The sequence below is a fragment of the Pangasianodon hypophthalmus genome, chromosome 22 (assembly GCF_027358585.1).
Source record: "Pangasianodon hypophthalmus isolate fPanHyp1 chromosome 22, fPanHyp1.pri, whole genome shotgun sequence".
In the NCBI taxonomy this organism is placed as follows: domain Eukaryota; kingdom Metazoa; phylum Chordata; class Actinopteri; order Siluriformes; family Pangasiidae; genus Pangasianodon; species Pangasianodon hypophthalmus.
In genome coordinates this window covers 5,825,389-5,839,451 of record NC_069731.1, presented here as the reverse complement: position 1 = coordinate 5,839,451, position 14,063 = coordinate 5,825,389, and the positions used below count along the sequence as shown (strand labels likewise).

The window sequence follows — 14,063 nt, the reverse complement described above, 5'->3', positions numbered from 1 at the left end:
ACATGCACTCAAAAGTTTTTTTTCTGCTGCAATGTGTGTGTATGTACAGTTTGCTAGGCGGTATAAGAACACACTGATGGCCATATGTACTAAGCTATTTGGTGCTGTTTTTAGGCATAATTAACTCACTTTCTGCATGAAAAACTTTGCATATTATGTACAAAACTGGTTTTGCACATACTGTCTGCACTGTACAAACAGGTGTCAGTTATAATCATGAGTGCTACTCAGAGCTTTCTAGTCAGGGTTGCCAGGTGTGTGGTTTTCCCACAGAATTTGCTTACTTGACAATACAATAATACACAGCTATTTTAGGACTTTGAAGAAAAAACCATTCAGGGAAACTATAACTTTTAATACTTTTGGGATTCTTTTGTCTTATAAGACTTTTATGACACTGGAAATTTTCTTAACCACAACTCAAACCTCAGTAGAAACTTAATATTGACAAATGCAATTTTGGCCTTATTTTCAGTTGCATAACTTATTCAGAGAGGAAACATGTATCAGAACTATGCTCAGAACATTGAGCTTTCCACTGGGAGAGTTAATGTTTTATAGTTACACAGGTCATGTACAATTGGCTTATTTTATACTTTTATTATTCTAAGAATCTAAAGTACAGCTCTTTTGGGCCTGTAATATATTTTCCCCCAGTTTTCTTCCTAATTTAGTCACCTGCCAATTTCCTGACATTCACCCCAGTCATACGACAGCAACCAGCCGGGGAGGGTGAAGGCTTACATGTGCCTCCTCCAAGACACGTGAAGGCAGCCAGCTACGTTCTTTCGAAACTGCTGCTCATGGTGTGTCACAGGACAGCGTAACACACTCGGAGAAAAGCGCTATCCACCAGCTTTTGCATTCATGAGCTCACAGACGTCCATATATGGCTAGTGTTGCTGTTGACAGGGGAGAGAGAGTTTTGCTTCCTTGGCTCTGAATTGAACTTGCAATTTCCTGACGATAGGGTTAATATTTTTCTGTTTTTGACAGCTTTGTACTGGTGACAAAATGTTGTTTGATGTTGTTTGGACTCCTGCTTCCACGGCAGTTTATCAGTTTACCTTTGGTGTATTGAACTGTCCATATGCATTAGGACATTTCATCCATCATTTTTTGTAATTTTCTTGCGTTGATTAGTGGAAAGCACTGCAGCCTGTCATGAGTAAATGTATGAGGGTTATTTTTAATGGTGTTAAAAGGTAAATGACATTACGGTAGCAGCAGTGATGTAATCTTTATTCCAGATGTCTGTAAGCTTCTTTGAGTTTACATGCAAATTTCAGTTCCTGCAAACTAAAGGAGCTTTTCATTATTCCACTTTTCCTTTGATGAGAATACTGGAAGTTACATTTATAGTTAATTACAGTACAAGTTAAAGTTTTGTTTGAAATGTTGTAGGATGTGTAATGTAACTGTGTGTAAATTAGCACTCCGCTTGCTTATAGTGTGAGCAGATAGCCATGTGACTTTTCAGTGGATCCACATAACGTAAGCAACTTAATTTTATTCAATTTCATTTGATTAAAATTTGTTTAAAGAAGTTCCTTTAGTGGTCACTGTCTGGATAAAGAGTTAAAGAATCATAGGATCATACAAGATCCCAAGCCTGGAACCGTCACACATACACATGCTGCAAATAAAGCACTGTTGCTCAACACAATGGCAGTGTTTTAGCAGAACTGACAGTTATTTTTAATATAATTGTTCTAGTTTGATCCACATGTAATTGGCTTTTAATGCATTTTCTTCTCACTCATGAATGGAGGTGAATATCTGTGTAGAGATACAAAGGGACAGCTCTTTAAACAGTAGGCTAGCATTAGATCTGTAAATACACCCAACTATTTCCAGCTCCTTCCGTAATGTGCTAGACTCACGCCCCCTTCCTGTGCTCAGCTCCCAGCACTAAAGAAGGGGGCGGAGGGTGTTGCACCGATTTGGGTCCCAGGAGGTAGTTGGTATGCAAAATTTTGTACTCGGAAGACATGTTTTGACTCTTCAGTTGCTTTTTTCAGGCTGTGGGGTGGTCTGGTCTGTCTTAGCGTGGCATGATGCAGAAGATTTGGGGTCAGAGGGAGGGGAGAATGTCCTCGTCTGTATTGGGAAAGCTTTTGGGGGGCTGATCAGTTCCTGCAGAAATGTGGAATTATGCTGTCCAGAATGGCTTAATAAAGGAGTATATTATGTTTTTTGTTCGTTTTTTTTTTAAGCCAATATGCAAATATTAAACTGAAATCTTAAGACATATCCACTATAATAGCATATATTAATGCCTCAGATACTGTTACAACCTACTATTGGCATTAATATATGATATTAGCACAACAACAGTTGTCTAAAATATGACATAAGTGTGTAGTGTGTGACATCAGGTGTCATCCGCTTGCCCTGTAAGTGAAAACTATATTTTTGAATAAATATGAATCACAAATTATTGTTCTTAACACTGTCACAGAAAATCTAAGAACTAAAAATAGGCTTAAACAAGTTTGTTTTTAATATGGATTAAAAAAACATATTATGCTGTAATGTTCTCTGGAACACTTTTTCAGAGTTCATGAGCGATCTGAGGAAAGTATCTTACACCAGCTGAACTGTGACTGATCCTCTATACTAACAGTAGGCCTGTCTCAGCTGAGTGAATTGCTCAAGATTGTCTGTGCTGCTTCAGGAGATCAGCAAGATAGACTTGTCTTAAACCATTCAGAGCTCTGCACGTTGTAAGCAGGACTTTTTATTAAAGAGGTGGTGAGACAGCCAGCCAGCAATATGTTGCAATACTCCAGTCTAGACAGTCTGTGTTATGTAGGCTTAGCATATTCCTTATTTTGGCTACATTTCTCAGATGATAGTTTTAGACATGTTATGTGTAGTACATGGTAATCAAATGATCATTTAGCTTTTAAGGTTATACCAAGGGTTTTAAATGTAGCTTTTGGTTTCACAGAATAGCTGTAAAGCTGTAGGGTGCAGTCAGTAAGGTACTAAGGGAGAATAATAGATGGCCTAAAACAGAACCTTGTGAGGCACCATATTATACTTTTTAAGGCTCTGGAGAATCAAAATTTATGGCCTGTCAAATAAGATCAGAATTAGAAAAAGTTCTGTTGACACTGATTTCAACCGTTTTCAAGCTTGTCCATGAGAATATGTTTCAGTATTGTCCAGTGCTGTATTCAAGTGCGACAGAACTGACGCAATCCAAGGAAAGCAGCAGGTCATTATACGCTTTAACCAGCGATGATTCTATACTGTGATTGAGAGATTAATGGCATCAAAATGTGGTTTCTACAGAAATGGCTGTCTTTAAAAACTTGAGGACATGCCCCAAATTGAGTGAGTAATTTATTTCATTTAGCAACATCTCCCTAATCACTAAGAATAATTCCTAAAAACAACACAGAGTACTGAGTCAAGGACACAGCTCAAGTCCTTGATTTACTAAGATCCCAAGCAAATTTGCTTGTGTAGGCTGATAAATTGGATGTGTACTTAGTGGACGTCCTGCGGGTGATTTACAGAAAATAGTTGCGTAAATGAGGTTTCTGCATGTGTGAACTGTTCTCTGTAGCCTTAAAGACACTCCCAGGAGAGAAAAAAGCAAAGTAAAAGAATGTAGGCATTTTTAAAATGTTATTGGCATTAGATGTGTGAACCTGTGGCCACTATCAGATATAGCAGCATTTAATTTAATTTAATTCATATAAGCATATTATTTTATTTACTGAAAGCTATAAAATGAAAGAAAGCAGACAAATGGCAAAGAAAGCGCGAATGCTGTATTGAATAAAATGTATGTTTTTACAAGAACGGTCAGATAAACAGAGAAAAAAGTAACTAGAACTACAACAAAATAGAGACTTCTTACAGTCAGGTTTTGTATGCAATCCAAGTAGTATAATATAGTGTAAGTTTAACTTTTATACTGACTGACATTTCAGTGGACTGAATTTCTTTTAATCCCATTTAAGATACACTCACTCTCCACTTTATTAGGAACACCTGTACACCTGATGCCTCTACTCATTCACTCAACATAATTATTCAGTTAGCCAATCATGTAGTGGCAGCGTAATGCCTAAAATCATGCAGAGACAAGTCAAGAGCTTCAGTTAATGTTCATGGCAAACATCAGAATGACTTTGAGCGTGTCATGGTTGTTGGTGCCAGATCTCCTGGAATAAACACTCTTGACAACCGTGGTGAGCAGGAAAGCATCTCAGAATAAACAACACATCAAACCTTGTGGCGCATGGGCTTAGCGGCATAATGCATTGCACTGCTGCCACATGATTGAAATTTTTTTTTGTTTTGTTTTGTTTTGTTTTTTTAGAAACAACCTGGTTTCCAGTATAAAGTCATGAAATTCATGTGACTTTTTTGTTTGTTTGTTTTTCCTGCTTTGTAAAGAGCAAGTCTGACTCTTAAAAGGATGTACCCAGAATAGCACAGTAAAATTATGAGTAACAGTACAGGGACAGCATCCTGTTTCATAGCCAATACCACCAACATGTGTGTGTTAGGTTTGATTTCTCCAAAAAGAATAGAAGCGTGTGTTTGTGTGTTTGGAGCTGTGGGAGTGTGTACCAGAGTGCAGCAGACAGCCGTGGGCCGGAGGTCTCCTTTGAAGCAGACCATGCTGCCCACTCTCTGGCCGTGGTGTCTGCATTGGGTGATCTCTGCTCCTCCAACGTGCAGACACACAGACGCTACACACTCACACACACAGCTCTCAGTCACTGAGCTTACAAGAGTTGAATAGCTAATCCATGTTTCAGAGGCTTGTTATAATTCTTTATCAGCATTCGCATGCATGTGCTCCCTGTGAAGCGAACTGTTCTGGGAACAGAGAAGGTTTCTTTTGTGGTGTCCTGGGAAGGTCCAAACAAGACAAGAGACGTGATCGTCATTTTCATTTCCAAAAACGAATAATGGCTCTGCAGATATTGAAGATATTGTTCTTAAAGAAAAAGTGTTCCTGTGTCTCCCTGCTGTTTGCTTGTTTTAGCAAAAACATATTTTCATGTGCAGTAGGATGATTCACCACATAGATTACTACTTACAGGCAAAACAGTGCAGATCCTGGTGTTTTTCTTTTTTTTATTCATGACCCTTGTTCTATTTCCTCGCCCCCTGGTTGCCTGTAAGAACAAAATGCAAAGTTCTTTTTTTTTCTCCCAAGGCAGGAAATATTGTTTCTGTTTCCTCCAACTTTTTCTTCCTCTAACTGTCACATTAACTTGATGTAAGAGAGTCTATAAAACTGTAAAGACTTAAGTTGCCTGCTCCTTACCTCTGTTTTCCAAAACTGTCATGTGGATTCACACGTTTGATCGTTCTTCGCACTAGGAAAACATGGGGATTTTATGTGCACTGTGGGAGCCCTTTGCTTGCAGTAGTCAGAAATTTGAGCTTGTTAGTTACTGATTACATCATTTGATTACTTGGGGACCAGTTTAGATGTTTTAATAGGTGTTAGTCATTCACATTCAGTACATATTCAGCAGCTAATCAACAACAAAGTATCTGTGTGGTTGTTTTGATTTCTCTGAATGAATCCAAGGCTTGTATAAGTATAATTATAAAGACAAGACTCGTGTTCATAAATAAAGTTTCAGTAGAATGACCCATACAGCACAATACAATAAGCACAGGGCATTATGGGTAACTGTACAGTACATATGACATAATAACAGGTGCAGATTTAGGATAAACTAGATGGCATTATATAAACTTGTAACATAATCCATAGAAAGGATTCTGTGTGGTAAGTGAGTACACTCCAGAAGATATTGTTGTACAGGGAGAGTAAAAGTAACTGACTAAGATACTCTGGTACGTTTTTCTGGGTTCCAGGGGACTAAGGCGTCTGTAAGAGGGGTGGAGGGGTCATCTTGTGTGAAGCAGAGACATTTCTGACTTTACTGTTCCATTATCTTTCAGGACTCTGATGGAGGTCCTCGCTCAGACACCCCAGCCTCGGCACCGCCAGCTTTCTCGGTCCTCCGCCACTCCCGCATCGTCTCCTCCACCTCGGAGGAAGAGGAGGCGCTCACTGAGAAGTTCCTCAAAATCAACTGCAAGTACATCACAGATGGCAAGGCAAGACAGCACTCTTGGTCTTCTCCAATTAGACACTCAGACATAATGCACACACTTGTAAAAAGCGTCTTGATGTTTGTTTGCCTTTAGTGGCTTGTGGAGAAATTCTGAACAAATAACTCTGGGAGAGCTTAGGATGCCAAATGGCAGCGCTTCCACTTTTTTTTTTTTTCTGGAAATGTACAAGTTCGGCAGCTGTTTCTAATACAGATACAGTTCCCTCAGGAAATTTTGTACTGTCTCGTCTGTGTAATATTGAACTGATTTATTCCCTTGGAATCCAAAGTGTTTGGCTCATATTCTCCAAGTGCTGCTTAGTGAAAATCTCTCTATCAAAATTTCATTGTTCTAACTGTTGCATTGTAGTGAACAACCCATGAAATCTCACTGTTTTTCCAGGGGGCTGTAAGTGGGGTGTTGCTGGTGACACCCAACAATATCATGTTTGACCCTCACCGGACAGACCCGCTGGTGCAGGAGCGCGGCTGTGAGGAGTACGGCATCATGTGCCCACTGGAGGAGGTGCAATCTGCAGCCGTGTATCGAGAGATCACAGACAGCAAGATCCGCGAATCCTTGCCAGCGTAAGACTTATGATGAATGAATTTGTTGATGAACAAATGTACACTGTAATAATACACCCATTTGTCCGTTGTTTCCGACCCAATATTATTGGTCAACAAAACAGTATAAAGAATCATACAATACGCTTAGCTACGTTTTTTTTTTTTTTTTTACGTCCAAGAACCAGATGAATCACATTGAAACCCACATCACTCATCAGATTCATCAGGCTGAAACACCAGTTGACATTTCAGATATGGGAAAAGAAAATGCATGACTGTAAAATTGCCTCAGATATCCATTGTTCAGCCTGATGATACAGGAAATGGATTTGTGCTCCAAGGTCAATGAAGCACACTTTCAGCCGCCTACGTTTTGATCACCCATTTTGTTTTGTAATAAGAAGTTAATGATTTTAGCAGCCTTTACGCCTGCCTGAATGTTTATATCCTCTTATCAATAATTTATGAGTGACTTTCTTCCCTTTTTTCCTGACGCTCTTTTTGCAGTTTTCATTAAGCTGAGGTATTACTTCCCATTTCCAAAGACTAAACTATTTACGTGATATTAAAAATATTAGCCAAGAAATATTTGTTTTCTCTGGAAGGGAGATCTTTTGGGAGACCTAAAATAATACACAAAGCAGCTTCCCAATGAAATTTAAAATAGATTACCAAAAAATTAATTAAAAACACAATAACATAACATAACATAAATAACCATATTAACATAAACATGAATGAGCAATGTGGCAAAATATCCCACACCCTACAACCTGGGCTAGTCTCTTATGTCTTGAACACATTAACACACATGCAATCTTTTTCCCTTTTCACTTTTGGCGGTTAGCAGACTTTACAATCCTAGAATTTTGGTTGAACTGGTTGAGATATGTGCAAAACCTGTAGTTTGAGCAAATGCAGCACTGGTATTAAGTTATGTGGTGGATCACTTGGCGATGGAAATAATGACAAAATGTAGGATAACAGATTTGTTACCATACTGTGTAGCACTTCAATGTCTGGTGGGTGTTGTTGATTTGTGAATTAAGATGAGCCTCAACCAGCGCCAGCACTGCTCTGTTATTGTTGTCACTTCCATCGTCCAAATGACTTACATACATACAGTATCTGAGCAATTAGTATTGAAATTAGAGGGAATGAGAGTGAAAAGGATTAGACTGGCCATACCCTTAACGCTGAGTTGTACTTGGCGTATGACTTTGTGTGCATAAAGCAGCAACATGAGTGGCATTGTTCACATACTTTCTTACATAGCTTATTTGGAAGATTATCTAAGTTGGAAGATTAAGCAACGTCCATCACTGTCCTTACATTTAAAAGTGTTTGCATTTATGTATCTAGAAAATCCAGAAGACTGGTGAAAAAAAGCAGAACTTTCAGCAGGTTTGAAGGCTACCTGAGGGTTTTTTAAAGTTAGTACACTAAGCATAATAGGAAAATTAGTACTCTTTACTGTATAGAAAAGTATATAAGTATACAGTTTGATACGCAACACTAGTTTAGTCAGTTGCAGACACGGTATCACTTGGTGCTACACTGCTTCCACTATTATTGTACCACGTGGACATGTAAGGACTTTCTGAGAATGTACAGAAGCAACGCTCCAAACAAGCGCATAATACACGTGGCAGCCCTCTTGCGTACACAGAGTTAAAAGCAAGTATATTTCATCCTTTAGACCATAAGAAAGACATCATGTGACATTTGCAAGTATGGAATATTATTCTGTACTCTATAGTTTCTCTTACTGAGCACTGCAGTCACTTATAATGTTACCCTAGCCATCATTATATACCTGAGCACTCATATCTTACATTTTGAAAATGTCAGTGTATGGAAATCAATATGGTAACCAAATGAAAATTTTGTGCTTGCAGGGACGTTGATGCATGGTTCTCAGGGCCTGCTCATCACCCAGAACTGCGTCTGAGAGAGGCATACGACAGTGGCAGCACAGCCCCACGCAGCACGGATGCCTCGCTCTCCGAGGATGTGTTCACCGAGCCTGAGCTCTCACCTATCCGAGAGGAGCAGCCATCCACCCAGCAGCCCCAGAGTGAGGATCAGTCGTCCTCTGAATCCGTACACACAGTCAGGCATGACCCAGAGGAAGAGGCAAAGCCAAAGGACAAGGAAGAAGAAAAGGGAGATGCAGGAGAAGAAACCGCCAGCGCTTCAGATGAGCCCAGAAGCAAGGAGCAGCGAAGTACCTCAACCAGCAGTGACCAAGAGCAGCACCAGACACAAGCCACACCCTCCCAGAGTTCCACTGCCACAGTGGTCACAGATCAGGAACGCGACTCAGACGAGGCTAAAACCACCAGAGACGGCAAGCGAGACTCGGAAACTGATGTGGAGGAGCTGAGAAAGATGTGGAAGAGTCACACTATGCAACAGGCCAAGGAGCAGCGAGATAATGCACAGCACACACAGAAAGAGACTGTGTCAGGCAAAGGCAGTCAGAGACAGGGCTCAGTAGAGGGTAAGAGTTAATGTATTTCTGTTATGTTATGTTATGTATTTCTGTTATGTAACTATTGTATCTGCCATAATGTGTGACATTTCCCATGCTCATGCTTTGATTATTTTAACCGGCTTTTGCGCTTCACATATAAAAAGATCTTTGATTTCAATGCTCTTCTGGGATTTACGGAGCAGAACCTTTGTTCCAAGAGATGTATATTAATTATAAAACCATTTAGTGCCTAGAAGCAGAGCTGAAGCCATTACAGCACTGTGCTCTGAAATCTCACCATCACAGCGAGCCTGTGCTGTTTGTCTGAGGTCTGAGGCTGCTGGGAGCTGCTGATAGCCGCTTTGAGCCACTTTGATCGCACTTGGCTAGCTTTAGACACATACTGACCTTCAGCACAATAAGTGAGAATTTATCAAACACAACAACAGCACACACAGGTGGCCACACACCAACAGCTCCTGAGAGCAAACAAAGTAGTTTAGACATATGTATACTAAGAGCTGTAGTGCCGCTTCTGTTTTTGGTTATATTTGTAATTCTGGTCTTGTTTGCACACACAAGACTGGCATAACCTGAAAATGTCAAAACCCTTAAGTTATGCCTTAATGAGGTTAATTATCCAGATGAATGTTAAATACCCGAATTAGGGTCTGAATGAATAAATATTCATGTGAATAAACATAAGAATTCAGAACTTTATATGTTCTTTATAGCAACTTTTTTTTAGCTCACCACTGATGAAGCTATTCATTGGGTTAGATGACGTTCATACACTGCCCGACCAAAAAAAAAAAAAAAGTCGCCGTTTAGATTTTAATAGGCAAATACATAAGAGTCTATGAATGGATCATTATTAGAGTGACTATAATGTTTCTAGCATGTTATATGTTTGGCAACAGTTCTTATAATCTTAAAAGATGAAGTGTGTAGCTTTTTAGTTCTTTAATAACCATGTAGAAAGACGTATCATGGCCATATTCCAGAATGACACTGCCAAGATTCATCAGGGTTAAAATTGTGAAAGAATGGTTCAGAGAGCATAAAGAATCATTTTCACACATGAATTGGCACCTCTGAGTCCTGACCTTAACTTCAGTGAAAGTCTTTGGGATGTGCTGGAAGAGACTTTACAGAGTGCTCACCTCTTTCATTGTCAGTACAAGATCTTGACCAAAAACTGATGCACCTCTTGATGGAAATAACATCACAACATTTATTACCATCAAGCGGTGCATCAGTTTTCTAAAACATTCAAGATTCTAAAAGTATAATAATTGAAACTTTATAACCACACCCTGGAGCTTTTGTATGATCCATTCAGCTGTGAAAAAGGGCTGGAAGCTACTTATTTGGCAGGAGTGTGGCTTGATTAAGTTAAAATTTTTATGACATCAAGGCTCTTGATTGGCACAACAGAAAAGCGTTTACCCTGTCGTGAGGAGACTCGAGTTCAAATCCCAACCATGCCGCAGGTCATCCATGACTGGCAAAAACTGGCCATGCTCTCTGGGTGGAAAGGATGACACACTGTCTCCCATGTCAGTCACAGTCACACTAGCCAATTGTGGGTATCTGTGTGCTCATGTATGTGGAAGAGGGCAGATAGCACTTACCTCCCTGTGATGCAACATGAGCATGAAAAGAAGTGTGATAGGAGAGAACTGGGGTGAAAATGGAGAAAAATCCCCCCAAAAATGATGATACTCATGTGATGTAATAGTATTTTATGACAAAGAGCCTACTTTGTTATGCAGTCTGTTGAATGTATTGTTCAGTACCCAGACATATTGAATCGAAAGCCTTGTATCGAACAATACACCCATACTGCAAAGTTTTGCATACTTTTGTATGAGCTTGGTTGGTCGTGTCCTGTTCTTCCTCATGATGGGTGGGCTTATTATTTTATTGACTTCATTCAGAACCTTGCAGCAAACATGATCCTGCATAGAACTTTAAGAACAAGTGGAATTACACACCTGATTAGTGCACTGTAAATGAATGGGCTCTGGCAGTGTAATGTTGTCTAAGTAGATTAAGGTTTCTTTGCCTGTGTGTGGTACGGCTCTGCTGGATGGCCAGTCATCTCCTGCAGAGTTGACCTTCTCATAAGCTATTTAGGAAATTTGCATGGAAATCTCTATTTTTTTATCCCTCTGATCACTGCAGACTTTAGCTCAGAAGCATCTTATTCTGCTTAATGACCTATGGGGGGTCTGTTGATCTAATTTGGGCTGTGTTTAAATTTGGTAGTGTACTCATAAATTTGGTAATGTACTCAGTAATAGGAAAAAAAAAATTTTTTTTCTTTTACAAGGTTTGCAAATTATTTTAGAGCAATTAAATTATGTGAAATATAAAATATATTAAATGTAACAAAATAATGAAAAAATAAAGCTGAACTTAAAAAAAGTTTTTAAAAAGTGCATCAGTAGCTTAGAGACAAAGAGAAGCCAGAGCTTGGAGCCGTATTAACTCGGTATTAGATTATCTGAGTGATGTACTTAGGAAATATCTACAATTACTTGATTAGTTAGAACAGTAAGGGGTCAATAAATACATTCAGGAACATTAAAACCAATTTAAAAAGAAAGTGGGAGTTAAAATTAATGAAATCGCATCCCCCCTATAGAATTAGCATCTTCTTTTTTAATTCCCTTTAGATTATTGTGGTTACTTATTAAAATCATTGAAGATGTCTGATAATGACACATGAATCTCTCTTATATGTAGTATTTAGTTAAGTGTTTAGTTAAGTATTTGGAAGGGATGGCATACTCTCTATCCCCTGTCAATCACAGTGACACTAGCCAATCATGGGCATCTATGAGCTCATGTATGCAGAAGAGGGTGGATTGTAGTTTGAAAAGCAGTAGTTCAAAAAGACGCTTTTGGCTGGCTTCACATGTCTTGAAGGAAGCACATGTCTCCAGTTGGTACTTGTCATATGACAGGAAGTGTCACTGATTATATTTTCATATAACAGCACGCTCGTCGTGTTTTGTTCCTTCCTTATTTGGCAGAATAACAAATTGCTCCAGAACATACTGAGCAAAATTACCCTGAGTGAGCTGGCACCAGTTTCTGAGCTCCGTATGTCTCAGACCTCTTAATTTGTGAAAAGTCCTCAGATGTTCACTCACATCCTCCCTGTCGTGCACCCCACTTCCTTTCTAGATATTTTGTTCTGCTGTTTTGTAGTAGTGCAATACGTTTAATCAAACATCAGACTTCAATGCCATCACTTCCATAAACTGTATCTAATCCTAGGTCTGTCTCCTACTGCATTAGATTGCATGAGCCTGGCCATGCAAGCACAAAATAATTGGCTTGCAGGAAAGATCGCTTCCTTGCCAAGAAGTTTCCTGATTGGCTAATACACCTGGTCTGTGTTAAAATATTTAGTTGCTAATTACAAAGCCCAGGACAGTCACAAAGACATTGTTTTTGTTGTTGTTTTGTTTTGGGTTTTTTTTTTGTTTGTTTGTTTTTTTTTATTATGTCAGCGCATTTTTTGTAGTGATAGTTATCAGGATGTACAGACAGTTCAGCTGAAAGAAAAAGAAATTCACATCATTCACTTTCAGATTATATGTTTTTGGAAAAGTAAAGCTGTTTTAGTAAGATTTTTCAAAAAATCGCATGTTGGGTAAATTGCATGTTATAGTGATGGACATTCTGAATTTTTAGTAGGTTAAAAAGTCAAGTAGGATGAAAAAGGTCAAGAGAGTATTTTGATAATACTTCAAAAGAAGGACTTTTTGTACCACTTCATGGCAGGAAAGTAACTGATCTATTGAGGTGAGCATTCACTATGTTTTTCTCTTGCGACAGCAATTGTATTACTTAATTCTGCAAATGCATTGTATTTCTCAGCCACCCTCTATAAGTATGCTTCTGTTCGTCTGTCTGAAGTAGAACATATCAGATTGTTAAAAATCTACCTAAGGCTTAAGCCGCTGCCGTGTGTGGATGTACAGTCTGCTTCTAGTATGTGGGAGAAAACACACAGAGTGGCACTTTACACTCACGGCAGTAGACTGCTCACTACCACTACAGTGTCTGTGTCAGGTTTATTCCAGCTCCTGACTGCTGAGGTGGCTATCGAGAAGTAGAGGCGAGTAACAGAAAAACAGAAGGATGTTTTTCTTGAATCTCACAACATGTTTAGCTAGCAAGTAATGTTCAGGGTGTGTAAACGTATTAGCATAGATCTTTCACTGATAGGCATGGAAGGAGTTATCACTTCCATTTCATAAGAGATATTTTATTTTATGTGAAACAAACAGGATTGTCAGAATCCAAACAGGAAATAAGAAATAAGGAATTATCCGCAGATCCGCTTTCATTTTATTAAGTAGATTTCAGTATAGATTTTTTTTTTTTTTTTGTAATTTTTTGGCTGAATGAAGTGCAGTCCTTAAGCTAGAGGGACTCCATGCCCTAAAAAGGCAGTTTAAACTCTAAATGGTGGGTGGTTGACAGATCATCATACTCATCATTGAGTATGCATTGCAAGGTATTTAGATGTAGAAAATTCCCTTGGAGTATAAAGTCCTTTGAAACAGACAAGCATCATCCATTTTGTTCTTAATCTTAAAACACAGTAAAGTCCATGATTTCAGTCAGCGATTGATTTCCAATGTGTCTCCGATGCTTGTTCCACTCCCCTGTTGCTGTCACTTTTGGTGATCCACAACCCTAACCCTAACCCTCTACTGGCGTCTCAGTGTCTGCCTGGGTGATAGTGATGGGTGGCCGCAGTCAAAACCAGCTCCTTATCTCACTCTCAATGACAATGACTCAAAGGAATTAATGGAAACTGGTGATCTCTTGGCAATGTGATGTTCTGAAAACAAGAGCAGGAGATTAAAAAGACAGCACACTAACATCAT

The 14,063-nt window shown here is 39.1% G+C and overlaps 1 protein-coding gene across 4 annotated transcripts in view; it reads left to right on the top strand.

Moving 5' to 3' along the window:
* The window catches only part of oxr1a (oxidation resistance 1a), a 177,440-nt gene that overhangs the window by 150,022 nt on the left and 13,355 nt on the right, over positions 1-14,063 (top strand). For all 4 annotated transcript variants that reach the window (XM_026924549.3, XM_026924547.3, XM_053228056.1 and 1 more), the window contains 3 exons: positions 5,950-6,108; positions 6,508-6,692; positions 8,573-9,177. In XM_026924549.3, coding sequence (XP_026780350.3) covers positions 5,950-6,108; positions 6,508-6,692; positions 8,573-9,177 — 949 coding nt within the window. The remainder of the gene's footprint in view (positions 1-5,949; positions 6,109-6,507; positions 6,693-8,572; positions 9,178-14,063) is intronic.